The following is a 27,310-nucleotide window of genomic DNA, read 5'->3' as shown; positions in this document are numbered from 1 at the left end:
TTCAACACAAAGTATGATGTCACCAGGAAAGTGAGCATGCAGCATAGACTTCACTGTCATCAGCAAGTTGATGACCTGGGGCTCTGTCATTTATTTTCATTAAGCTTTATCAGTGAAAGATTTCCACTGTTTCTGTCTTTCTGTCTTCATAGAGTGTCCATGAAATTGGATTTGGGTGACAGTGAGCTGGCTAATGCTCTGACTAAAACAAGACATAGCTCATTTGGGTACTTTAGATACATCCATATATGAAGGGAGTTTGACCTGAAGTTCGGTTTGTTCACTGATATCCAATAAGCTTGATGGAGAAGAATGTTTTAAGGTGCAGCTGGGTAGGCATCTAAAACTCTTTACCATGGAATTTGGAATCTACTGTATTAATCCAAGTTCATTTACCTGCTACTTTGGATTATTGCAGTGACCTTATTTGTAGTTCTCCCAGAATCCATAGATATATATGGCTGCAAAGGTAGAAACTGCTGTGAGCATATTCTGTAGAGTAAGGATGTTGCCTGGGTGTTTGGGGCATCCCTTGACCTATCAGTGATTTTTTTTAATTATTTTTTTTATTTTTTGTAAATGCAGGAACCACTTTGGCTTTGTAAGTCTTACATGATTTAGGTTCTGTTACAGATCTGTGTTCACTGCAGATTCCATTGTCTGGATAGAGACATTCAGCATCTTTGTTTTGGCAAGTGAGCATTCTCAGTGCAAGAACAATGGTTTTTAAGGTATTAATCATACCCTATCTTGCCTCTCTTAAAATCTGATCTTTTGTTTTTCTTAAAAAAATAATAAAGGCAACACATTCTTAAATATTTTCTGTGCGTGTGTGTAGCTGAAGTGAGTGTTGTGGATTTTTTTTTTCCTTTTATTCAATCATTTTATTTTTATTTTGTTTTAAAGTACAGATCCCAGTTCAAGACAGGTTGAAGATGGTATTAAACAAAAACAGATTGTTATGTTTCAAACTTGAAATCTGTATCACTTAAATATGCATAGATGAATTCAAGTTCTTTAGTGCATTGAGGGTGTGCTTCGCAGAGTTAAAAACAGTTATAGTGAAGATAATCCCTTTCATTCTCACTACCCTTAAAACTTTTTTTATGTAAGGTATCATGAGTAAAAAGCAAATCTATTAAAGTAGCTAAGCTTTTGGTTTTAACGCTGTCTAATTCCTAGCTACTTGGTTTAATATACATGCATTTGAAAACATTTTCAATAGATTCAGCAGGGTTTTATTTTTTTGTTGGGCGATCGGGTCTCCAACTTGTGGAATTTGTCTAAAAAGGGAAAATCTTTTTGCTGCAATCCATACTTCATGTTGGAAGAAATAAACGTTATAAAGAGACGTATATATAACATAAATAAACGTTGTAAAGAAAATAGAGATGGAACCATGGGCAAATAATTATTTACTCTCACTGTGATATGAGTTGCAAGTTTAAGATAGGCAAAAATAATGGTAAGAAGATTGGTGAGTTCTTCTTTATCACCCTCAATTAATTTACTGTAGTAAAATATTAGCTGCTGACTGCTGAGTGAAAAGGGACACAGCACAGATTTATCAGGTCAAGCAGCAGAGAACATCACTAATGACTTCTTTGTAGTTAATGGAATTTTCTTCTTATATACCCGTGTATCTTTCTTTATAAGTAACCTACTTTTCTTTACTGGTCTTGCTGTTCAGCCACCTGGCTTGAATGGTGTTGTTAACACTTATTTTACAATTAGTCAACAATTAGTTTCAGCCAAGTAAAGGTTTACATAAGGTTTACTTCATAAAGTTATTAATATTGAAGTATATGTGATTTCTTTATTTTTGTGTGTATTTTGTAAATTATCTTGTGAACGTATAACAATACATATAACAGATAACAATTTGATCAAATCTGTTGGTAGCCCCTCATATATAGAACATCATATAGTGTGCTACACTGCTGGCTTGTATGGCATACTATAAGATAATATACTTTCTGATATGTGTTCAATTTATATTTAATTACTATTTTTTGTCTGTTTTATTCTTACAATCTGTAGTTCTGACTGCAGCTGTCTCTGAATAGCACTGTACTACTTTGACTTCTGCCAAAAATAGGCACCATGACTTCAAAGATTACCTTCTCTAACACTATAATCTGAATCTGAATTTATGTGCATAGATTTGTCGTACAGGTAATCTGAGAGAAGCTGTTCCTTTGAAAGGCCGTCTGTAAAGCACCAATGATGTACAGGGGCAAGGTTTAGTTCTGAGTAGAGCTAACCAAAAGGAAGGGCTAGGCAGATTTTAAAACTCTTATTGCCAAACCTGGTTACCATCCAATTTTAAAATGGAAGAAAACATGAACAGCTGTAAAAGTCTCTTCCCTCTTCCCCCCCCCCGCCTTCTTTTTTTCTTTTGGAAATATGATGCAAAATATTTTTAAATATATAGGATTATCTGAATTCATTTCTTCCTCAGCATAGCAGTCATGAAACAATTATTAGTTATAGAAATTGTGTTTTTATATGAATTTCAAAAAATTCAGAACATGGTCTTAAAACATCTGATCTATAAGGTTGCTTTTGTTATTAAAGCTCCCATTTACATCATAGAATCATTAATGTTGGAAAAGATCTGTAAGGTCATTTAGCTGGCCCCTACCACTAATATTGCCCACTAAACTATGTATCTTAGTACCACCAATGCATTAGAGACATTAGAGAAATCTCATGCATTAGAGAAATTATTTTACAAGGTTTATAGCTTAATGAATGGGTTGGGACAATTGCTGCCTTTTTGTTTTGGATGCTTGAATACATATTCAAGCACTGTTACTACAAAAAGAAACCAAGCAGAAGGGCAAATTCTCTGGAACTTTACCAAAAGACAGTGTGCACGAATGGATGTTTCTGTCTTTTTTTTTCCTTTTTTTTCTGTACGATACTTAATGCAGTCTTACATTTTTTTCTGTCCATCGCTGAGGCATATTTTTTTTGTGTTTGTTTTTAAAAGCAATGAAGCTAACAGCTTGGAGGCTGATATTACGTTTATCCATGGAATGTAACGCATACATTTGCCCTATACAGATCAGAGCATACAGAGGTGATTCTAAAGTGAAGAAATGCAGACAACTGTTTTTCTTCCCATTTTGTACACCAAAGCACATGCTAAGCGATAGTTTGACCAACCTGCTTCCAATAATGCAATATTCATCTGTTATCTTTGATTTATGTCCATTGCAAACCCTTTTAACAGGACTAGGTGTTGGGTTTTTTTCTTTGTTTTCACTCTGTGTCTGTATGGTGAATGCGTTAACTTCATTTCTTTATATAACTTTATTTCTGCCTTTTCCTTGTGTACCATGAAATTTTTTGGGGGGAATATTGCTGTGGTCTGGGTAGGGGTATTCATTTGTAAAGACAGCCATCTGTTGAAAATCAGGAAAAAAAAAAATCAAATTAAAAAAGGTATTTATCTTTACAAGCTATTTTTCTGCCATGATGTGTAAGATGTATAGGATGCGGGGTATGTTTGGTATTGCAAAATGCAGAATGTCCAAAATGCACAGTGAGAGGAGTAAAGGTTTCAGAGTGAAAGCAGCAACACATCTTTGAAAACCAGGGATTAGTTACAGCAAGCACTGAACCGATGAATACTTCTGTTAAGTAAAAGCTTGGATTTCCATTTAATATAAAAAATATGTTTGTAGCTTCATGTTCACATGCGCATCAACTACTAAAGAATGGCAATGCAGTGTTTGCATTTATTTTATAAGTAATTACTATATGTTAACTTACAGAAAAATGACAAAATATGAGAATGCCCTTAAGGTGAGGTCTGTTCTGATTTTTTTAATTATTTTTTTATTTTTTTAATGATTGATGATTTTGTTCATGACTATGAAACATGAATACTTATTATATTTTAACTGAAAAGAAAATGAGACAATACTTGAAATAAGTGACTTATATTGTCCCTGCAAAAATGTTTGACAGTTGTATACAACAAAATACAGATTTGGGTTGTGAATTCTATTGACAAATATGGTGTCAGGAATGGTGAAAGAATGTTTTTTTTCAGTCTTTTTTCTTAACACTGTTCACATATAACAGTGCCATTGGTAAGCATGAGATTTTGTAATTCCACTAGTCTGATCTCTTAAGAATGCTGGCCCTAGGACTCATTTATTCATTTATTTTGCTTGTCTTAATTGTTCAAAATGATCTTACAAACTGTCAGATGATCAACTGAGACAGCAAATGATTTTGCATTTTTGTACAGTCAGTACACATATATATGAAATAAATGAAATAGGCCCACAGTCTCTTTCTACCTCATTCAAGCAAAAAGCTGCATGTGATTCTTAGTAACCAAAGATAATACAGCCTTGTTCAGGCTAAGAATGCTTAGTTCATGTGAATGTATGAGTGGAGCCATAAGCTGATTGTTTAGTAAGACAAAAGCGTGTAGAAATAATTATATGACTGCACAATGCATCACAAACGTTTGCCTACATAACATTTTTCATCTTTACTCATCATTTTCAAATACGTATAAAATTGGTTTTTGCTTTCAACAAAATTCTATTTATTTCTGAAAGAAATATAATAGTCTGCTGTCACACTGCTGTGTGGCAGTTTGCACTGTATCTTCTGAATTTAATGCTGCGTCTGTCACTAGGTGTGTGGAATTGGAGAATGTTGTATATGGGAAACAAAGTCAAAGCCCATGGTAGAAAGAGAGGTTAGTAGCAACATGTTGAAAAGTTACTTTTAGTTTCATTTCCAAATAAAACCTCAGTGCTGGTCAATTTAGTAGTGCATGGAAGAGTTTCAACGGAGTTTATAGCTTATCCCTGGTTTATATGTCCCGGTGCTGGTTGTTCTTTCCATCTCATCAATATTTCTTATTGAACAGTCCCGCAAATTACTGGAGCCCTTAAGCTAGCAACAGTTTGGTTTTAACTAGAAGAGCTGAAGCAAGTTGCAAATTTGTAGTTGTGTTTCACTTGTTGGCACGTTATATTTGAAAACACCATGATCTCTTCGTAAGTAATGACTTTTAGAAATCTACTACACAGCATAGCTTTTCATGTGAAAAGACATCTTTTCCTTTTTTTAGGTAGGTACTGACTTCACGTTGCTGTCAGTCTTCAAATGAGGTCATGTAAAATTCTGTTAATTTGAGATTTAATAGGAGTACAAATGTCATTTAAAAAGTCTTTATGCTAAGGAAGACGTTTTACATTTCCTTAAAACTCATATATTATAATAAAATGTAAGAAAACTGTCAGGACTTTTATCGACCCTGAACTGTTTAGTTCATGGTAATGAAGAGTAAAAATAACACCCTTGTAAAGGTATATCACTAAAATGAAGTGAGCCATCCCTCAAGATCAAATTTTCAAATCTTAATTCAACAGTGAAATCTAAATTAATTGTTCTGAAACAGAGGTGAAGGGATACATTAAAAATAACCTGTAATAAATAAAGTTACCTTTTATCATGCTCTGTGTATCATCATGTAGATCCAGTGCATAGTTGTGTTTCATTCTTCTTAGGGCTTTATTTCATGCATTTTTCATGAAATCATCAAGACTTTAATGTTTTCCTCGAAGTTGGTTGCTATAGTACTATTTATACAGTCCTGTACTTTTATTTTAGCTCTCCCTAAGGCAAGTAGGATCAAAGTGCTTGGTGCCTTTAGTCATTGTCAGTAACCAGGACGGTTGCAATTTGAATCTTTGCTAAGCAATCATTTACGTTGTTTTGCCTGAAATAACAGAGGATATTTTTGTCTCATGAGACACAGGGAACTCCCTGATCACTTAGGACAGTTTCTAAGTATCATACTTTATAATTACTGACATCTGTGTGCATTCACTCACCATCAGTATCTGGAGTTAAATATCACGATGATAGCTCTTTGTGATGTTCTATTTTCCCGTAATTGTTTGTTCTAACAAACTAACTTTTGGTGGATAAAATGAACAACAAGATTCAAAAGTTAATGAGTCTAAAGGAACATCTGTTAGAAGGACCTTCATTACCATACATTTCCAGGGAAATGAGAACATACGGCAAGACAGAAGCTGATGAAGAGCCTGTTTGGCTTTAGCAAATGAATAATGTGGGCTAGGACAAAGATTGAACGTTTCAGTTGGGTACTAATAAGCAATGCATTGTTCTTGGCAGTTAACCCCAGATGTTAATCTGTTGTCAATTGTATTGTTCTGTCCTTTTTTCATGCTAGTGTAATTTATTCATCCTGGCAAGATCTGTCTTTCCCTTCATTTTTTGAGGAAACCAAAAGTTTTTTGTTTTTTGTTTTTTGTTTTTTGTTTTTCCCTTATAAAATACTTGTCCTTTCATTTAAAATGTAAAGCAGTTATCAATTTCTTAAATCAACTTTATGCCATGCAGTAGAATCCAATGAATGAGTAAAGAAATATTGGTGCCTTTTGTGCTAAGAAATCTCAAGGTCGTTTATATAACGTATCTTTTTATTTCTCCCTCTTTCCCTTTATGATCAACTTTGGTAGTTAAAATGCATTTTGTATAAGTAGTTCTAGACAAACAAAACAAGCCTTCACACAACTCTGAGATGAAAAACAATCGAACAATGCTGTTCACACATTGAAACCTAAAGCACATTTATTAATCACTCAGTCCCAGATTTACTATTTTGCAGCTAGCACTTTTATTCTGACATGGCAAACAACATAAAATGAAATAAAATTGTGTCTCTAGACACATCTGGTATTTAAAATGAAGCGACAAGTCGCTCTTGAACTTCTCATTGATGCTAGTTCTCATTATAAAACTGATTGACTTAAACTCTTTGTTACCTCAGAGAAACTGAGCTGAAAATTGGCCAAGTACCTTTTCCCCAGACTAGACATTTTATGAGAAGTTTAGTATAACTAATATAAAGAGTTTTTAGGACTGTGTACTCTGAAGTGAGGTTCTCGAATATTTTGAAATCAGAACTGATCTTGGGGAACCTGGGAGTAATGCTGTGTCTAAGAAGTACCACCAAGAAAATATTTTTTTCCGTAGCTTAGACTAAAGAGACACTTAAAAATGTATCTTGGAAGTTCACAAGATGTCTTTAGGAATGAAAAGTAAAACCTTTTTATATGTAAAAACACTTTGTGTCTTTTGACTGCAGCCAGCTTCTTAAGGTGGAAGGTAGACTGGAAATTGAGGAAAATGTGGCAAAGAAGGGATACTGGGAAAGATGTATAGCAATGCATTTAGCTATCCAAAGTCAATGCTGTGGTTTAGAAGAGGTCAGAATTCTTACTGTTTTTTGTTTAGAACATCATAGCCACCCTGACTTTGAGTTCCAGCCTTGAACAACTTCCCTGTATCCGGCTCCAAAGTCTAAATGGGCTTTTAATTCTAAACAAGCCTATGTGAGCTGTTGTTGTTATTGCCTTTTGGCATAGTAAAATTGTTCCCTTTTATTTTGAAGGTGGTGTAGCAAATCTTGGCTTAGTGCTTATAATTTCTTTATGACCAGCCTGATGCATTTCAGATTTCAATTTTTAGAATTGGTTATGTTCCTTGATATTAGAGGCATCAAACTTGCTTTCCAGGTCTGTGCAGAGCAATTAAAATGAGAGGCTTTGGGCCAATTATTTCTTGATATTTCTCTGCTCTGCTGAATAATAGACTCAGATGATATCACACAATGGTGGTATTATCACTGCACACGGCATGCTCATTTTCACTTACATATAACTATTAAATCTTAAAGCAATTTTACAGATGAATTTTAAAACTTGTATGCACGTACTGAAAGAATGGTTTCTGTATTATTGCGATCATAATGTTTTGTATTTGGTTGAATTCTATCTTGCCTGGTTTTTAAAATTTCTATTACTTTTTTTAATTCCTGAAAATACAGTGTATTCTGACTTTTGCACACTGCAAAGTACTTAGTGGGAATAATGACCGTGTAAGCAACTTGGCTAAAAACTAAAAGAAGGGAAGTTCAAATTAGACACTGGGAAGAAATTCTTTACTGTGGGGTTGGCGAAACGCTGGAACGCTGTGCCAAGAAGCTGTGGATGCCCCATCCTTAGAAGTGCTCAAGGCCAAATTGAGTGGGGCTCTGGGTCTTGATCTGGTGGGGGATATCCCTGCCCATGTGTGGGTTTGGAGGATTAAATGATCTTCAAGGTCTCTTCCAACTCCAAATTTTATGATTCTATAAAATTGCTGATATATTTTGAACTCAGAGTGTCCTTTATGATAAAGGTCTTGGGAGGGAGGGACAGCACTCAATATTTCTACTCTCAAAGTGTTCTAATTTTCATGTTAAGACATTTGAAGTTGCTCTAAATCTTTCTGGTAAGCGTAGATGGGTGTATATCTTGTATGGGAAAAAAAAAAGTATCATCATTTTATACTAATGAAATACCTTTATTTGTATTTCTTTAGTTTCACAGAGGACTCAAAACCTCTGAAATCTGAACGGGCTTTTCTAGATTTTTCCAGTGATGACTGCAGATGAAGAAAGAACAGTGAGAAACATTAGGTTGTTTTTGTTTTTTTTTTTTAATCAACTCAGATCTCCAGTAAGAATTAAGGTCCGGAAGTTAAAAACTCAGCAATAACCATCATTACCATTTCTATTTTATTTTGAAATAGGGATAGTTTTGCAGTTATAGGAGAAAGCATTCCTTTTATGGATATTAATAATTTACAGTCTGGTCTTTGGATGTGTCTCTTTTGTTTGTTTGGATGTATTTTTTCATGCTTCGACTTTTTCTTTTTTTTGGGCAGTGTATTAAAATTTATTTGTAAATAGACATGGTTCCATTGGCATTAGTACTAATTCATGCATTTACACTTAAGGAGAATTTTCACTTCCTTCTGTCAACTTACGGCAGCTCTCAGTGTATCTGGTAATTGTCTTTTCTGAACGCAGGCACAGAAGCTGCATTATGTAGCTAAATACTTTCTGTTTTTAAATGCCTGGATGCCTCGTTCAGATTATCTTTTACTTTTCATTGAAAATTAACAAATTATAATATAAATCTTCTGGACCATAAATCCCCTTTTTCCTTTGTTTGCACAGCAGCTAATGTGGCAAATTCCTGGCTTACAGCTTTTGGGCAATATATTGTATATAAAAATAATCATACGATTAAGTTCGACTTTAAGTGAACAGATTATATGCAGTCAACATCCATGACAAAGGGGCTTTGCCTCTGTTAACAGAGGTGAAAGTTAGGTGAAATTATAGTTATTTTCATTTTGTTGGAAATACTGCATTTCCCGTGCTTGAAATTTTCCTTTAAACATTTCTTCCATCTGTTTCTTCAGGATTTCTGTTTCGCATGAATTGCTACAGAAAGCCTGCAAATCTCTCCAAATAAATGCTGTTTGCCTTACAAAATGCCTGGTACAGGAACACACTATTCAAGTTACTGCTATTTAAGTTTTTTTACACGGAAGATGTGCACCAAACTCTGTATTTCCCCCTTCTTTTCTTATTCCTTCTTGACACTGAGGCCATCACTTACACTTTCCTCGTGGCAGAGTTCATCCACATTTCTGAAAGTACATATAAATTAATCTTTTCAGGATTATAGAAGCAAAAATGCCAAAATAAAGTGGTGTTCAGTCTAATTGTATTCCTTTTTCCTAACAGTGCTCTATGTAGCAGTCCTCAATATGTAAGCATATGCTGTTTTTAGTTCTGTGACTAAAGGAAAAGGAATTGGTAGAAATCAGTTCATTCTTATTTCTTGCTTGTATATAGAAACAAAGCCACTTCTCCATCCCTGGAAGCAGTGAATTCTGACACAATATCTTTAATTTCTTTTGTTACTGCAGCAGTTTCAGTGTTGCTAAAAGCACACAGGATGGTGTTAGGAAGCGAGATCCTCCATTGAGTATCTTTTCCTTTAAGGAATTGGCTGGTGTTAGGATGCAGGTTGGAAAAACTAAGATTCTGTACCACTAGCTCAGAGATGATCAGCAGGCAGATCAAAAACCTGAGGAATAAATTGAAGAACAGCAGCAGTGTGCTGAGCTGTTATCAGAAGCCATGGACCCTGAATAAATGTTTCACGGGATAATGTCAGAGGCAAGCATTGTGTCACGTTTAAGAACACGTCCACGTTGGTTTGTCTGTATCATAAGTGCTTGATTTTAAATGCTTTAAAAAATAACAGCAATAATAGCAAACTTAACAAAAACCATTAAGTATAAAAACTAGTGAGTAGATTTTTTTTGCTCATTCTATGATATTATTTTTATCTTATATTGAACATAGCTAGGAAACGGGACTTAGCTTGCCTGCTGTATTTGCATAGGAAGTGTTTTATGCTTGTGCTAGCTGTGGGCTCATATCTGTGGCAGTAAATTAGTACTACCTGAAATCTTTCTTCTTCAGCTAAATTGCTTTTTAGCCCCCTTTTTTGGCTTTGCTTTTTTATGTGCTACTTTAAAAAGTGACTTCTACCTGTACATATATTTATTGTAGTCTTAATTTCTCTCAGCATTCTATTAAAATCCACATCATTTTTGCCCTACAGCAAAGAAGAATAAATTTTCTAAGATATTATTTTCTTTGGAGAGTTTTTTGCTCCATGTGTATGTGTGCCTGTTGGCAGTGAGCAATATTTACTGCTGCAGAATGCCCAAAGTATGGATCCTGGCAAAGGCTTCTCATTCTAGAACTCATCTGTATATTCACTCTGTACTTATTTGCTATTTGAGCACTATCTACAAGGAGGAAAAGATATTAGGAGTTTATTCTTTCTTCCACATAGTACTTGAAGGAGAGAAAGATATATTTTAGTTTTTCTCTTTTTTGTTTGTCAAGACATTCTTACTAAATCTCATGGTTTGTGTTTTGGTTTGTTTTGTTAGTAAAGGTGGCTGTTTGTTATTGTTTTTTATGTGTTGTTATTGTTTTTTTTTTAATTAGTAGTAGTATTATTTTTTTTTCCCTGAATACACTACTAGCATGGTGCATAGCAGCTCCTAAACGAGTTGAAGTAAGCGGTGAAGCACTGGTACAGTTTGTCCAGAGAGGTGGTGGCTGTCCCATCCCTGCAAACACACAAGGTCAGTCGGACCATGCTCTCTGCACCTGATTGAGTTGTAGATGTCCCTGTTCAATTGGACCAGATGGCCTTTGAGCATCCCTTACAGCTCAAAGGATTCTATGATTTTGCTGTCTCTATCCCCAAAGAGAAGAAATAGCTGGTAGACCAACCAAATACTGCCCCAAAACCTTTCATCCCGCAACAGTGCACAGGCAGTTCTTGTACCTCTCCTGCCTCTGCATCGTGCCCATCAGAGCCTACGGGAAGGAAGAGATGTAGAGGAGTGCAGAAAAGTTGTTCCTCACACCCATCCTTGGCTGCCAAAAACTGCAAAACAAGTGTTGAAGGAAGCAGTGCAAAGTTTGCCCTGTGCAGGCTGTGTCATTTCTAAAGGGAAAATCAAAACCAGAATAGGATGGTAGAGAGAAGGAAAGGGCATCGCAGCAGGAAAATGAATTGCAGTATTATTCACATGAAACATAGGGAAGAAGGGACAGCACAGCTTCCTGAGGGCAGAGCTGGATGGCTTCTGCCCTGTCAGGCTCACTGCAGCTGCAGCCTCTCTGCCAGCACTGTGATCTGGGACCCAGCCCCAGTGGGGCCTGTTTGCACACTCTTCACATTTGTCTTATGGGGTGATGAGCTGAGAGCCTTACTGCTGCTTATGAATTCTCTTGGAACATAAAGCCATTTTTAAAGGGCTATAAGAGAGCTGGACTGCTCAGGAAGAAACCAGTCAACGTTTATTGTTCGGTTTTTATTTTTTTACTGCTTTTGTTTTGCACAAACAGTTTTGTGATTATTACTTCTTTCTTGGTCACATTCCTTAGTAATGTCTCTTATTTCTATGTATTTTAAATATGTATATGCTTCCTTTGGATAGATTGTGATTTCTTTTTTTTTAAGAAGTACAAAACAATCCCATTACAAATTCAGATATGTTTTGCTTTACTGTTAAAATGGAAATAATAATAAGCCACAAGGAGCTGTGCAACAAAGCTGAGTTAAATCCCCAAAGCCAGCCTGATCAGAGAGAAGGGTGAGAAGTCAGACCTGGCCTAACCCTCTTCATTACGCCTCATTTATGCAGTGCTCTCACAACTGTAGGTGATCTTAAACATCATAATTGAATAATTATGGCTCACGATGTTTTGCCTTAGGGCATAGTTTCAGCTTTTCCGTATGTTGCAAACAATGTTCTGTGTCATTTTGCGTTAAGAAACGTAGCAGCCAAGCTCTCTATTATGCAAGTGCAGCTTTAGGCTCACAACACGCAAATGTCTGCTTCTTCAAGTTTAAAGAAGAAAGAAAAAGAAAAGGGGCAACTCACTCAAAACACCTGTGTGAAAAACAGACAGATACTTAAAGAGATTTTCAAGTATCCTATGTGTGGTTCACATCTGCAAACATTTGCACCAAAGATTTTGTATGTTTTTAGCAGAAACAGTAATTTGCCCACAGGTAATGACGACTTGTTTCAGGTGCTTGAGGCAAGTTGGTATGCAATTTGGCTTGTTGATATGGCTCAGAGTTGGACCTTTTAATAGAAGCTGTTCGCAAACATTATAAAACATTTTGAACTCAGCCGTTTGTATGTACTGAATCATTGCTGATGACTTTTCTTTTAAATAAGTAAATTTACTTTGAGAGATGCAGCTGATACAACAGAATATATACTCTTTGGAAAGTAAACATAATTTATGTGCAGGTGTGGTAGCATTGTATGTCCTTTTCACATACGGTTAACTATTGGTCCAGCCACTTGAGTTGATTCATTGCAAGAATAAATGACGTGCTCAGAGTGCTGGATTTCATCCCATCACAGCTTGATTCTTTTGCACTGCTGGTGAGTTTGCCAGTGGCAGCTGAGGTGACATGAAATGAGTTTGCTTCTGGAGAAGATGTACCCCAGGAGATGAAAGTATGAGAGCTGCTTTGTGCAGCTGAGTCACAGCTGCCGACCTGCAGTTTGTATGGAAAAGGGCCTAAGCAAGACAAGCAAAAATGTCTTGGAGTAAAACCAGTAGTCTTTTATCTTATCTATGTCTCACAGTTAAGTACTGTTTATTTTGTGCATAATAGTTAGTGTCATCTTCTTCTATATGCAAGGATCAGAAACTCAATTGGTCATTGGGAACTATTGTTTTCAGCGTAGAAAGAGAGACTACAAATGAGAATGCACTTTAAGTTATATACTTTAGAGATTTCTGCCTTTCTCAAATAAAGCATGAGGACTCTGGTAACATTTTATATAATACAGAGTAATGGGTAGAATTTTAACTTGTATGATTGATTTAGCCAGACTGTATCTGACGTGTCAGTATGATAAGTAGAAGATTACATTCATGAGACGTGAGTGATTCCACTTTCAAAGAAAATAATTTAATCTGCAGCGATTTTAATTTATTTCTATTCGTTACCACTGTTATTTTTATTGGAGCATTTTTTACTGACCTTGCATTTTAAAAATCATTGACATCTTTTGCCTTTAAAGCTGCAGAGAATTAGGTCAAAACTTCCCTCCATCAAAGACTGAGAAATTTAAAAATGGCGTTTGCCTGTAGGATAGGAATGAATGCGCATCAGTTTAAAGGCCAATGAAATATAACTGCAAGCAAATCTTTACTATTGAAGTCATAGAATTCCTTCATTAAAATTGAAATGGAAGAGAAACAACATGCTGCAAAATTATTTATGAAGGCAAATATTCAAATAGTTTTTCAATATTTTTATTTTTTCTAGGAAGTCTATAGTCTTAACGATCTGCAGTTTGTCGGTACAAGAATTTCCTCTTCCCTGCATAAAACTCATTTGCTGATGTTATGTTTGCTCCCTTTTGTGTTGGAGCATTACCAAAACTGTAAAAGTTAAACCTGCTTGGGGGTTTTTATATAGAGTATTTCAGCTATGTATTCTTAGTATGTTACTGAAATAAACTGTGGGGACAGTATTATGTTTAGGGTCATTCTGGGGCTACATACCTAAGCGTTGTTACTGACTCTCAAAAATGGCCATATAGGGCACAAATGACATGATATAACTACAATAGCCTATGGCTGTGTACTTTCTTAATGTAATAATGCTGATCTTAAAAATCTACTAAGTATGGTTCTTTGGTCTTCCTTTTCCTATATAAAGGAGTTTACCTCCACTGTTAGATTTTCCTGTTACCTTTTCTTAACATAAGATTTAATGTTTCTCATAAGAAAAGTTACAACTGACATAAAACACATAACCCAACTTCTCCAAGCTGCCTATATTGAGTTCTGGTCTCTGATTCTTAATTGGTCTTTCCAAATGAGTATGCAACACTGCACTCCCTATAGTTGAGGCATAAGGCATAACTGTACTGAGCAACCATAGCAAGATTTCCAATAGCAAGTTTGAGGAGCTGCTAAAAACTTGTATTCTGTGATTTAATCTTAATGCAGATAACGAAAAACATCTTTCTAATTTCCTGATGTCATTACCTGAAGCCATTGGAACCTATGAGCAATATGTTGTGTGATTGTGATGTAACTTTTCATATGTTCATAATAAAGCAACCAAAACAGATACTAGGCGGTCAAAGCCCCAGGAAGAACCAAAACGAACAAAACCAAAACCAAAGCACCTAAGTTTGGAGTGGAACATGTATACTAACATATTTCCCTCAACTCCAAATGAGTAAGGAAATTTAATTAGGCAAATCACAGTTGTCATGCTCTGTTTTAGAAGTCCCAAGGGTGAGTCTTTTCTTTGCCTGCACTGTGATAAATGTGGATCTATTGAGCAGAATGACGGAGATGTATGGCACCTTTGACTCAGATCATAACTTTGTTTTCTTTTGTCTCTCAATTAAGGATGTTGTTGTTCTTTTCCTAGGTAAATAAATTTCAATTAATGAAATTCCAGCTGTCTCATATATTATGGTGGTGTAAACTTGAAAGCATTTAGCAGATGCCCATATAAAATCCATTAACACATAGTAGGTTCCCTGACATTTTAAACCAATATGTCTCCAGCTGGAACAAGCGATGAAAAACAAGTCCACATTCCTAAAAAATTTATGGCACTCTCTATCGAAGGTAAACAATTCTCACACAGAAAGGGACATATTTTGGAAGGATAAAGAATGTCCTATTTCCAGATTTGCAAGAGAAAATCATGAGTATATTTTGTTATATTCAATTTTTCTTTATAGAAGCTTTATAACATTGCATATTAAAAGAAGGAGCAAATTAATATTCCAGGTAAAAGACGATCACATTTCTAAGTTTTTACCTAGTATTTACCAGTACAGAATTCACTTGATAGTCTCTAAAAATTAGCTGTCAGGAACTCTGATAATTTACTTGTCCCTAAGTATTTTAATCTGATACAACTATTAAAACAACTTGAAGACTGCCATTAAAAGCTTATTAGTAGTTCACAGTAAAGTCTTACCAGCAAAGTCAACCTTGGGGAGAGAGTAAAGTAATGGGAAAGGGAAAGATGACCTTGACTTGCCTAAAGCCTGCAATACTTCATTTGGAAACAAGCCATATTAGAAGAAAATCAAGTACAGAATTGGTTCATGTAGTACAGATGTGCATAGAAACTGTGATGGAAGAGGATGGAAATATAGTTTTGAAGCCTGCTCATCCTGGTGAAGTAATCATTGAAATTTGTGTACTTTTAAAGGCCTATTTTAATTTGTCTGTTTAAACAAAAAAAAAAAAAAGTTATTTTAGGAGTAAAATGATTGCTATAAGGTAAACAGTCTTTTTGCTCTTTTGGACTCTTAGGATTTATTTTGGTAGAAGCAATAAGAAAGGCATTTCATCCTTCTTGTGTGAGTTCACCCCTATGCAGAAGGCTGGCACAAGGCCTGGTTTCCATCTGAATCCATCCAAGCCTCTGGATTGCAGTTTAAATGATGCACAATGCTTATGATGAGATCTACAGCAAAAGGATGGATTCTTAATATTAAAATGTTTTGTAAAATGATATCTCCATAGGATACTGAAATGCTTTCTTGTGTTGTGCTGCAGTTTACGTTACTGCACTGTCAGTGTCTTCAAATAACCATGATGAATTCACATGTAAAGTCTCTCAGTTGGAAGGCAAATTTGCTGATAGCTATTCCCCTTTAAAATAGCTAACCTATGTCCTTGCCACATACAGTTACAATGGCATTCAAGTAGTGTACTTGTCTATTTTAAGGATTTAACTGCGAGGGTAAATCACTGTATGATGGTGAGAGAGAGAGCAGTGTCTGTAGAAAGGCAGTGACTGCTAAAAAGATGTTTAGCATGATGCTTCCTAAAATCAGGAGCAGAGTAAATAAAGGAAAATAAACCTGACCAGAGATTCTGACCCCAGTTGAAGCTAGTTTTTGGAAAAGCCTATCATTCTTGAGAAGCAGAGCTACCATGCTTCCCTTTGACGGTGTCATTGCCACAATCCTGTACTTGGCTGTCCTCTCTATTGTAAATTAGAATAGATGAAAGCTGTCGAGCGAAGCCTGTGGTGGAGGCTAATTTGATGTGATATAATTGATGAACTCTAAATCGTCCCACTTCTCTCTTTTGAAACAGTCTGACTGGAGCTCAAACTGCCAGAGTACTTTGATTTACACTCTGCCACTTTTATATAGAAAGTCTCATTGTGGCACTGGTGAGGGATTAACCCTTTCACAGTATTTTTTAATCCACAGAGTATATACAGAGATTGGTTCACTCTCTTCTAGGGATACTACCAGAAAAGTCCAATTTCCATGTTTGTGGCTGGAACGTGTGCACCATATTGCTATCAAGATAAAAACAACTTGAACTTTCGTACTACATATGTTGCCAGAATGGTCCACTGCAATTAGTAGTGGGCTTTATATTCCAGAACTTAATTTTAGGCTGTAGGATTAGGGTAATTAATACTTAGAAATCCTCAGTTTCTAAAATTCTGATGAAGTTTGAATATTTTAGGAGATTAGACAGGTTCTAGTCCCTTCAATAACAGTTGATTATTAGATAGCAGCTCAACTCCTAAATTAATTCTCCACTAATATATTGCAAGCTTCAGACTTCCTTACCTTGGCAGTTTCCTTTTCTCAGTACTTTCTTGTTCTAGATAGTTGAGCTTAGAGTAAATCTTTTGGTTTCTTTCAGAGGCAAGTGATAGGATTGGGGTTAGTTGTTAGTTCTGTAGCCAGAGCTGAAAGCTTTGTGAGCAATTTGTTTTTCAGCTATTCTTGAGCAGTCACCATTAAGAGGTGTAACTTCTCACATCCACTATATCAACTGTCTCAATTTAATAAACATCATGAACAAAGGAGAGCTGCTTTAATTCATATTATTACTCTGGTCAGAAAGCAGAACTGCATCTCTTTCACAGCCGTCACTCCCCTGCACAAAATGAGTTGGCTATGGCCACATGCCATACCCATGAGCACTGTGTGCCAAGTTCTTGCTGACCTGGAGGTGCTAGGTATGGTGAACAAATCTGTGAAGTTTGGAATATTTATTTGGAAAAGTACCCAAATTTCAAATCAGTGTCCTCATTTTACACTGATTAGCTAAATGCCTCCTCTCTGAAGCTGCCAGATGGACAAGACTTTCTGCACAATCAAATCAACCACACTTTTTTTCACACTTCCTGGTCTTGGATGTAACTTAAAACTGGCTACAAATAATTGTAAACAATTACAAAAAAAAATTTGTAATGGTTGTTGATGTGAAACATACTGCTTTTAGAGCTGATCTTGGATGGCACTATTACAATGAAAAGTCTGTCAGTGTCACTGTGAGCCTCTTTTTTTTTAATGGAAGTGGAAGGCAGTTAACCTGAAGTCTAGTATAACTGGAAGTAACACAGCTCCAGCTTTTTTAAGAATTCTCTACAGGAATTTTTCTCATCCAATTCAGAAGCACAAGATAGTGTGGCATGCCAGCGTGGCTTGCAGTGGTGAGGCTCTGCAGCTCTTTTCACTGAGGACCGGTTTAGATGAGGACATTTCCAACCTGATGTTGGCAGGGTACTGGAAAGTGCACCTCTTTTTGGTCTTCTTTGCAAGGCAGTGAAATTGATAGTTATTTAGCTTAGTACTTGAAGAATTAAGTTTGAAAGCATTTAAAGGCTTTCCTGTGATGTCAATCACATCTCCAGTTTACCTTCCTTAATGGTGATGTGCTTTGTGCTTTGTGTTGTGTAATTGCTAAGAATGCTGCACTTCACATTTCATTTACATTGTTACTCTATCAGTGCATGAGTAATCTCAAATAATAAATGGTGTTAAAGAATTGGAGACAAACTTCATCTTTAACAAAATAATAATCAACAAAAATGATAAATGATAAAGGCGAACTTCACCTGTATTGAAGTAGTACTCAGAATTTTCATGCTCATTTTTTATTTAATCTTTTTTTTTTTTTTACAAATTCATAAAATTGGTACAAACTCATTGTAGAAAAAATAAAGGAAAGGAAATGATGAAGAAAAACATAAATATGTACCTTGGATTTATAATCATCTAAAAAATCTGAAGATTTTGACCTGAAATCATGGTGTGAGCCAGGCTTCAGGTATGGTTGCAGCTTTTTTTAAATTGGCAGAATTTCAATTTGGCCGTTATAATTCGAACAACATATTTTCACTTCAGTTCACTTGGGAAACAAATTCATCACCTGTTTTTTTTGTTGTTGTTGTTGTCTTGGCACAATTTGCAAATGAAAATACACTGGTCTTGCACTTGAAAATCTCTGAAGTAAGTGTACATGCACCCCATTTTGGTGACTTTTTCTGTTCTAGGAAGAGAAATGTTTTAATTAAGGCCTTTTCAAAAGCCTGTAAGTACCTACAGTGAAAAAGGGATATGGTCTCAAGCAGTAATACAGAAACATGAGGCAGAGGATTCTTGCTAAATATTTTCAGATTGGATAACCAAATTCTACTTATTCTGGAATAGTTCAGGAACTGTCTAATGTACTGATCTGATCACAGAGCCTGACAGGGTTTTCTCTGAGATTAAGAAGATTCAGTAAGGCTGGAGAGCGACAACTGTTATTTCCTTCTTAAAAAAACGAGAAAAAGCAAGGGCTGGGCAATTGGAGAGCAGATAATTTATCACTAATTCTTAGGAAAGTATTAAAATAAAAATTTTTTCAAACAGTCTCTAATAATTTAGTAGAGAGCAAAAGTGAGGGTGACATTCAGTATTCTTTTGTCATGTACAAGTGTATGGGAACTGCTGAATCACAGCCTGAACCTCTGATTGACCACCTGAGGTGAGCAATGAGTCAGCCCTGGGAGCACAGGTGAAGGCTGTGAATTCATTGATTATACAAGTAATGCCAAACCAAACTGGTTTCTTGATACAACGCACATGCAGACATTGTAGAGAAGAAGGAAGCAAGATGCAGAGTTCCTTCTGACAGTATTTCACTTAATTTTCTCATAAACATCCTGAAAGGGTATTCACACTTGGATTATAGTGTAAAACTATATGCTTAGGGTAGGTCGTTCTATGCAGTCCAGAGTGGAATGGGGGAAGTGACATTAAGTGGGATTCTGCTGTGATCTGATTCTGGTGTTTATTTGTGATGAACCAAGGTTATTGCATATGTAGTATAGTTGAACTGAAAGTGTGCAGACATATTGTAGAATGGAATTGAAATCTGTACAGAAGAAGGTGGGAGAATCTGAAATAATTGACTGGAAAGTTAGAATTCCGGTATTCTGTAATTGTCAAATGAAAGATTCTTCTCTGAGGAAGATGTAAGCATCTGCAGAAAGGAGGAGGAGAGGAAAAAAAAAAAAAGAGGAAAAAAAAAAACAAAAACAAATGAGGTGGAATTATAATGGATTCCAGCACAGATCTGGCATAATGCTGTGAACAAAAAGATCTGTAAGGTGGTAGAACTGAGCCTTCTGTTCTGCTGTGTAGGATTTGGGGCTCTACTTTTTAATGAGAGTGTAAGGCAGCTGGAGATGCATATGGGAGCATTGAAACTGGGAGTGGAAGTGGTGACAAAATACTTGTATCCCTACAGTAGTTTAAAGTTGAGAGGATTGAAGGGAAGCTTCAACTTCATGAAGAGCTCCTGTGGAGGAGAAGATACAGACAGGACAAGAAGCAATTGGCTTAAATGTCAGCATGGAGATTTAATTTAGATTTTACAAAAGACCTTTCTGGCCCAGGGGCTGTTAGGCAATCCAGACTTCTGCAGTGACTGTGGAAGCCCCATCATTGGGGCCTTCCTTGGAAACTTCCGTATCTGCTGGGAAGATCTTAGTCATGCTGCAACTTGCTGTTGACTAATGTACAGAGGTGGACAAACCGATCTCATCTGGTACCCCTTATACCCAGTTTCTTTTATTAGATCATATTTACTATCTTCAAGGAAATCTAAATTGCTACAGGAGCAGCTGAAAATTTTATTTTCAATTGTAAGTTTATGTCTGTTGTTTAAGGTAAATAACTAAAGCCGTTTTTAACAGTTGAGATAATAGGGGGTGGTATTAATGATGCCTCATTTCAAAAACTAGCTTAATAAAATGAATAGGATGTACTCAATTCTTCTTCTGAAAACCTTTTGATGTAAGGTAGCTTCATACTCCGTCTATTCCACTTATAAACATGACACTTTATAGTGAAGTACTGCGCTGTCAGTGTTAATAATTCTTTAGAGAATGTTTTAAAAAGCATTTCTTTATGTGACATCACTGTAAATGAAAGAGTTCCAAAGAGTAGTTTGCATAATATGGTACTTGAATCTCACTTTCATTTTCCGAAATAATTAATTTGAATACATATTTTAATATATTCATTTATAAATAACTGTCCTTGGGCAAATTCAGTAGAATGACTTATGTGGAAACATTTTAACATTTATAATTAGTGGACCTAGTTCTCTTTTCCTTTGTACATAGCATTAGTTTGCTGAATAAGTATTTTTAGAAACTTTCTGTGAATTGAAAATGGCTCTGCTGGCTATTAGCAAAATAACAAGGGTTTGCTGAAAGGATTTTGTAAGCCTATTTGATTAAGAGTATAGTGCTGGAGTTAGCAAGGCCTGCAAGACTTAAGTCTTGATGATCCTTTAAAATGACTATGGTTACAGAACTGCGTAAATGCACAACATGAATTCATGGGATTAGGTATTGTTTAGTGCTTCTTAGATTTGAAAGCAGTGAGTTGTGGTATAGAATTGAATTTTGAGCTTATTGTTGATTCTTCAAACCCAAAAAATCTTCATATGCTAAATTAATCCATAGGGAAAGTACCGGAAGGGTAGATCAGAACTTCACTATAACCATAAACTGTTCGCAAATGAACATAAACCAGTATGCCATTTCCATTGTACTACACAGCTTTTTATACTTGCAGTCTTATAGAGGTGGGAATTCTCTTCCATAACGAGAAACATCCTTACCCTAAAGTCACAGCAGATTCATGTTTTGCTCTTTGCTTCCTAATGTGCAGTACATAAAAAGTCTGTTCCTTGGATCTAGCAACAAAATGACCTTTTCCGGGCTCGTCTTTTTTTCTTTTTTCTTTTTGATTTGTTCAAGGGAAATTACAGACAACTGGTATTTGGCTTCCAAAAAGGATACATAAAAACTTGACCTTTTGGAACGGTTATTTTTTGGGATGTGTACACTGTATTTTAAGTATGTCTTAGCTATTGTTTGCTAGACTATGTCTAGTTTAAATAACCCTTCTTTTATTCAGTGCAATGCTAGGATGAGAAATATAACTCTTCTCTCTTTTTTTTTTTTCTTTCTCAAGACAGACATTGCACACACCTGAAAGCACTTTTTCTTCAGACAATTTTGAAAGAAAGTGACATGGAATAGGCTCTGATATCTTAGTAACTTTCTGTAGAGTCTATTCTGCAGTGCAAATAGCATGTTAGTCTATGGCCGTCTTTTTAATATCTCATTTTCTTCCTGAATGCACTCTTGGGTCAGAGCACTTCCACTTAGCAGGCTGGGGAATGAGGCACAGGGAAGGCAAGTGGCCAGAGTTATTTAGGAAGTTCATGGTGAAGAGAATGAGTGAATCTAGACTGTAAAACTACTACTGCTGTCATGAGCATGCTTATTCCTGCTTCTTGGTTTCCACTGGTATCCTTTGTTAGCTTCTTAAAGTCACCTTATCTGCTGCAATAATAGAATGGTGAGTTTATTTTACTTCAAAAATAAAATAGCTTAATGACAGTGACCTACTGTTTCAGTGACATCAGCTTATTTGGAAATTAATCAGGTAGGTCATTCAACATGTAAATGAGAAATTTCTTTCCATCTATGTAAATACCTAATTTAATCTGAAGAGATTTGTACCACCGGTAGTTACAATGAGAAAAGTTACAGTGAAAGGACTCTGCAAATTAAAGCTACTAATCAGAGTTGCATTGAATTATCACTGTGTACAATTCAGTCTGAAAATGAGAATTTAGGAATTTTGAGGATAATTAAATTCTGTTGCTAACTAGTATGCCCGTAGTCCAGTTGGATTTGTGTATTCATTAAACCCATTTAGGCTACTTCTGTTGATTAGATATGGCAATAAAATACCTCAGGAATATGACTGAATTGTATGGCTCATAGAGAATGTCTTTTTACAGGGCTGTCCCTTAACATACTTGTTTTTACCCCAGAAGTTTGTCAAATGCAATGCAGCCATAAATTAATTAATACAACTAGCATTGACGTTTTTATAATTTTTTTTTATATTGCCATCAGTTTTCCTTGAAATCTCATGTAACAGAGGACATTTTAATGCTTTTATTGTAGCAATGTGGTGTTATTTGCATCGGTGTTTAACAGCACAGAAGCAGAAGAAGAGGAGTCAGAGCTGAGTGATGAGTAAGCAGAATAGGAATTTCAGATTAGATAATTGGGAAAACAGTGTCACTAACAAGCTGCCAGAAAGATTGTAGGATCACTGTTCTTCGAGATTTTGAATACTTGTCTTGCCAGAGTAACTCATGACATGTTATAATGCTGCTAGTAATTATGCTTCAACGGAAAGAAGAAAACTAAAATCTAGGGTATGAAGGATGCAAACCTAGGTACAGCTGTGCTATTGATAAAATTATAGCTACCCTTTCATCTGCATCAGAAGGATCTTTGAAAAGGCTTTTCTATTCATCTGCTTATGACAAAAATGTTCTCCTCCTCTTCAGCTATCCTAATCTATCAGTTTCTCATGAATGTCTGTTACAAAGAGAAAGTACACCTATCTTAGTTCCTACCATTTAATGCTTTTTTTCAAAATAGGGCTTTTAGAAGAGCATAGAAAAGGCAGTGCTAATTATTTTGAAGGCGAGTCTAGATGTAATCAAACAATGCATTCAAATGAGACATTTCTTCCTAAGAAGAACTTTACAAGTTATGCATTTTCTCACAGAAGATTCTTTGGAACATTTTTATTCTCTTCAAAATGTATTTATCAGAGAAATTCTGATCAACAGCAAAACATAACTGTATACTCAGGCAAATATATCTCTGTGACATATTTCTAGATGGTCGTGGTATATTGTCCTGTTTTGTCCTATCCTAGTTGTGGCTGGAGCATGGGTTGTCATACCTGACTGCCACCTGTGGTAGCATACCATACTCACAATTTTCTTTAACTGGAACTTTTTGTTTGTTCTAGTCTTGATACATGAACAGCTGCAAAAGGTGTGAGTTCCTTTTTTGTCCACAAATATGATTTTAAACATCATAACATCTTCCTGCTTTTCTCTTTGTTCCCCCTTATTTTCTATTTTTCCTCTGCACCTTATTAGGAACTTTAAAATGCTGAGCAGAAAGAAACAGTATTTTGAGTTTTGTTTTCATGTTGCAAGTGCTCAGCTGCCAAACTCAGCAGCACTTCATGGATAGCTAAACATTTTAAAATTTTCATTCTTGTTTACAGAACTAATTAAGAATCTTCTTAGTATTAATCATCATAGTTCTATTCATGCATGACAGAGTATCAAAATTTCAGCTATTGCCTTGTGAATGAGAATGCTTTACAGAACAAATGGCTAAAAGCAGAGGTGAAGAAAACTTCTAACCTTAAAAAAAAAAAAAAAAGGAGTGTATAAAATACTCATTCCTTTATGTTCTGTATCAACTATGTCTTTTAAATAAACGTTTGTGCATTTGTAACATACGTTATTCTGCTCAATTAACTACTTTTTCCAAGCAGTTCTGTTTGTTTAAAATGATGTCTAGCTTCCCATTAAAAAATACACATTTGCCAATAGCTCCGTAGGCATACAGTACAGTAATGAGGTCCATATGGTAGGACTGCTCTAATAACATTGTTTGCTTTTGTTTTTGTTATTTTAGGAAGCAAATGAGCTAAATACAGTAATTTTATCATTTAGCAACTCGGTATTTTTACACATTACTTTTTTTTTTCTTTTTTTTTTTGTGTGTGTTGTTTATCAAGTTGCTGGTGAGACATGGTAGCCATAGTAGTTCTTCCTGTCTGTAAATATACAAAGATACTGGTTTTGGTACAAATTGGTCCTGAAGCAAAGCAGAAGCCATCAGCTTCATTTTGAAATGGAAGGCTAAAAAATTAATCTCTAACCATCTGGATATTCAGAATAGGCTTTCCTTTATTCTTCACTCACATACGTCTCAGTCATCCCCTTGGTATGATATGTGGGGAACCCAATGGTGCAGTTGCCTACTGAAAGATTCAGAGCATGGCTACAAAAAAGGGCCTTTGGAATATACAGGATATGAGTTAAGAGAATACTGAACTGTTTAGATTTTAATGGTCTGGGTGCTTCTTTAGATTTCTAAAGACAATGTTAAAATGCAAGTTGAGAAAAAACATACATGAAAGGTATTACAAAACGAGGTGGTTGTTGTGTCATTGTGTCATAGACCTTAAATCAAGAGTGTTTATTAGTAAGCTGCCAGAAATATTTGTATACCCTTTACTATTTCAAAGGGTTTTATGAGCAGTGCGTCACAGTGCCAGTGTCATTAACATTCAAATGCCAGGTTCTAATGTTTTAAGTTTCCCAGATAAACAGTAAGGAGAAAAACACAAAGAAAATGAGATATTTTCTAATAAAACACTTCTGTGAGCGTTTTGTCTTTTCAAGATGCTGTGACATCCTGTTCAGTTGAAGGAGCACACGACTTCAATTGCATGACTCATTCACTTTAAATATTTAATAATGCTTTTATTAGTTGCACTGAACCAGTGGAGTAAGATCTGTAATATCTACTGCTGGTCATCATTTTTATTCATCATGGTTTAATAAGCATTATAATTATAGATTGAGGAAGAAATATGAGTTAGCTTTGTGGTTTTGCTTGGGACTTCTGTGCATGCTGGTATGATTGGAAGGGATTATACAAGCTCTGTGAGCATAACTGATCATACTCACATATACTGATGCAGTCTTTCCAATACTAACACGTTATTCTTCATGTTTAAGTAACGGCAGGAACAATGCTGTATAAAATGATGAGTCCTGACACAGTTAGCTCCATCTGGTTTAATAGTAAAGCATGAAAATTTGAAGGCCAAGTGGGCTTTTTCTTGGCAGGTGTTCTGATGCATTCTTTATCACTGAAATTAGACTTCAACTATTTATACCAACCATTTCCCATATCTGTCTCCAGCTTGCACAGATAGCAAAGTTATTTCATGAATAGCCTGCTAGGGGAGCTTTCATTTCAAGATTTCATCAGAGCTTTAGCTGAAAGACTATTTGTAGACGACATAAACTCTCCAGGCTCAGTCTTCAAGTAAATGCTGATGTTGATCAATTGGTATAAATTTCTCCCTTTAATATTGAAAATATGATATCAGTATTTGCATGCTATTTGCATTCTTATGTTGTAAGGGGAGGAATAGTAGGGAAGCCTAATATTTGGTGTGCTTTTTAATGTTAAAACATCATTTTTTCCCCATCAGCAACTTATGCGAGAGCGACAGCAGATGGCCAGCCGCCCCTTTGCTTCTGTCGATGTAGCACTGGAAGTAGGAGCTGAGCAAACAGACTTTCTACGAGGGCCATTAGAGGTAGGAACAGTGGTGCTGACAAGGGACCGTTGTGATTTGCATATTTATATTGCTAGTCTCATCTGCATCTGCTTTTGAAACCAAGCAGTGTCTGATTACCTGGAGCTGACAAGTCTCAGCTACGTATGTTATGCCATTTTCAAGGTGCATAGTTTTAATAGCATGACATGAGCTGTAACAAAAGCCACTGAAGAATCTATTAGCCTTGGCTGGAGTGACAGCCAGCTCACCTGGTGCTCCTTCCGTGATGGATATGAGCTGGAGGAATGCAAGTCGCAGGAGAAAACAAACCTCATGCTCAGTCCTTCGAGTGCACAGTGCCCCCTAGTTAACATCTATCTTAATTAGCAGAGATTTCAGCAAACAAACAAATAAATAAAGCAGCTGAGAGTAGCATTTCAGTGTTTCATATGTACAGATTTAAAGAACACTGAGTATACTGCATATTGTCATTTGTAGGTAATGGCTACATTACTGCATTCTTTTATTGTAATTGCAGACCATTGAAAAAGAAATAATAATATGCATGGCAATGTAATATTGGAACAGTGTAATAATGCATGAAATGGATTCTAGAAGTTTCAACTGAAAATAGAAGGAGAATTACAATATGTGGATGATAATGAATATCTAACCTAAGTTGGTCTTTTGATAGATGCTAATTCTCTGTTCCTTTACTTTTATTTACAATATTGTGTTTACAGTTATTACTTTATCTTATTTATGGTGGGACCTGAGAATGAGGTGTGATAGCTCTGAACTCTTTCAAGATTGTACTTTTCTTTTCATTGCTGCCAATTCCTCTTAAATTCAAAGCTTCTCTTACTTTTCTCAATAGCCTCTTTCAATTGAAGATTAAATATACTCTATCAAATCTCTAAGGTTCATAGAGAAGTGAGCAATGTGAAAAGCAGATTCATAGCAAAAAAAAAAAAAGTATCAACTCTTGAGTACTTATCAAATTGAGGCTCTCTGTCCTTCTGCTGCACAGGAAGCAATCAGAATTATTCTTGCTGATATATTTTAAATACTTGCATTAGATAGTGCATAAAAATGCCATATCTCTTTGGAGAAGTTTTGTTATTTTTGGACAAAAAACTCATCCCCGTCATTCACCTTACTTCTGTCTCCTTTTATCTTGGAACGGAAGATCTCTCCAGCTCACAGACTAAGGACAAAATACACTGTAGTTAACTTTTTGGAATGTGTTCTCATTGTTTCAGTGCTGACACCTGAGAACATTTTCTCTGTTGTCTTT

At 35.7% G+C, this 27,310-nt stretch overlaps 1 protein-coding gene across 9 annotated transcripts in view; it reads left to right on the top strand.

Annotated features, from left to right (window-relative positions):
* Positions 1-27,310, top strand: part of ATRNL1 (attractin like 1) — a 425,431-nt gene that overhangs the window by 284,340 nt on the left and 113,781 nt on the right. For 7 of the 9 annotated variants that reach the window (XR_008205315.1, XR_008205316.1, XM_052678074.1 and 4 more), the window contains one exon: positions 25,945-26,052. The exons of the other annotated variants lie outside the window; for them this stretch is intronic. Coding sequence is in view for 5 of the 7 variants with exons in the window: in XM_052678074.1 (XP_052534034.1) it covers positions 25,945-26,052 (108 nt within the window). In the remaining 2 variants the exon portion in view is untranslated. The remainder of the gene's footprint in view (positions 1-25,944; positions 26,053-27,310) is intronic. 9 annotated transcript variants of the gene reach the window in all.

This window comes from Tympanuchus pallidicinctus, unplaced genomic scaffold (assembly GCF_026119805.1).
Source record: "Tympanuchus pallidicinctus isolate F22 unplaced genomic scaffold, pur_lepc_1.0 scaffold16, whole genome shotgun sequence".
NCBI classification, from domain to species: domain Eukaryota; kingdom Metazoa; phylum Chordata; class Aves; order Galliformes; family Phasianidae; genus Tympanuchus; species Tympanuchus pallidicinctus.
Note: the sequence above shows the minus strand (reverse complement) of the source record. Positions and strands in the feature narration are given on the sequence as shown.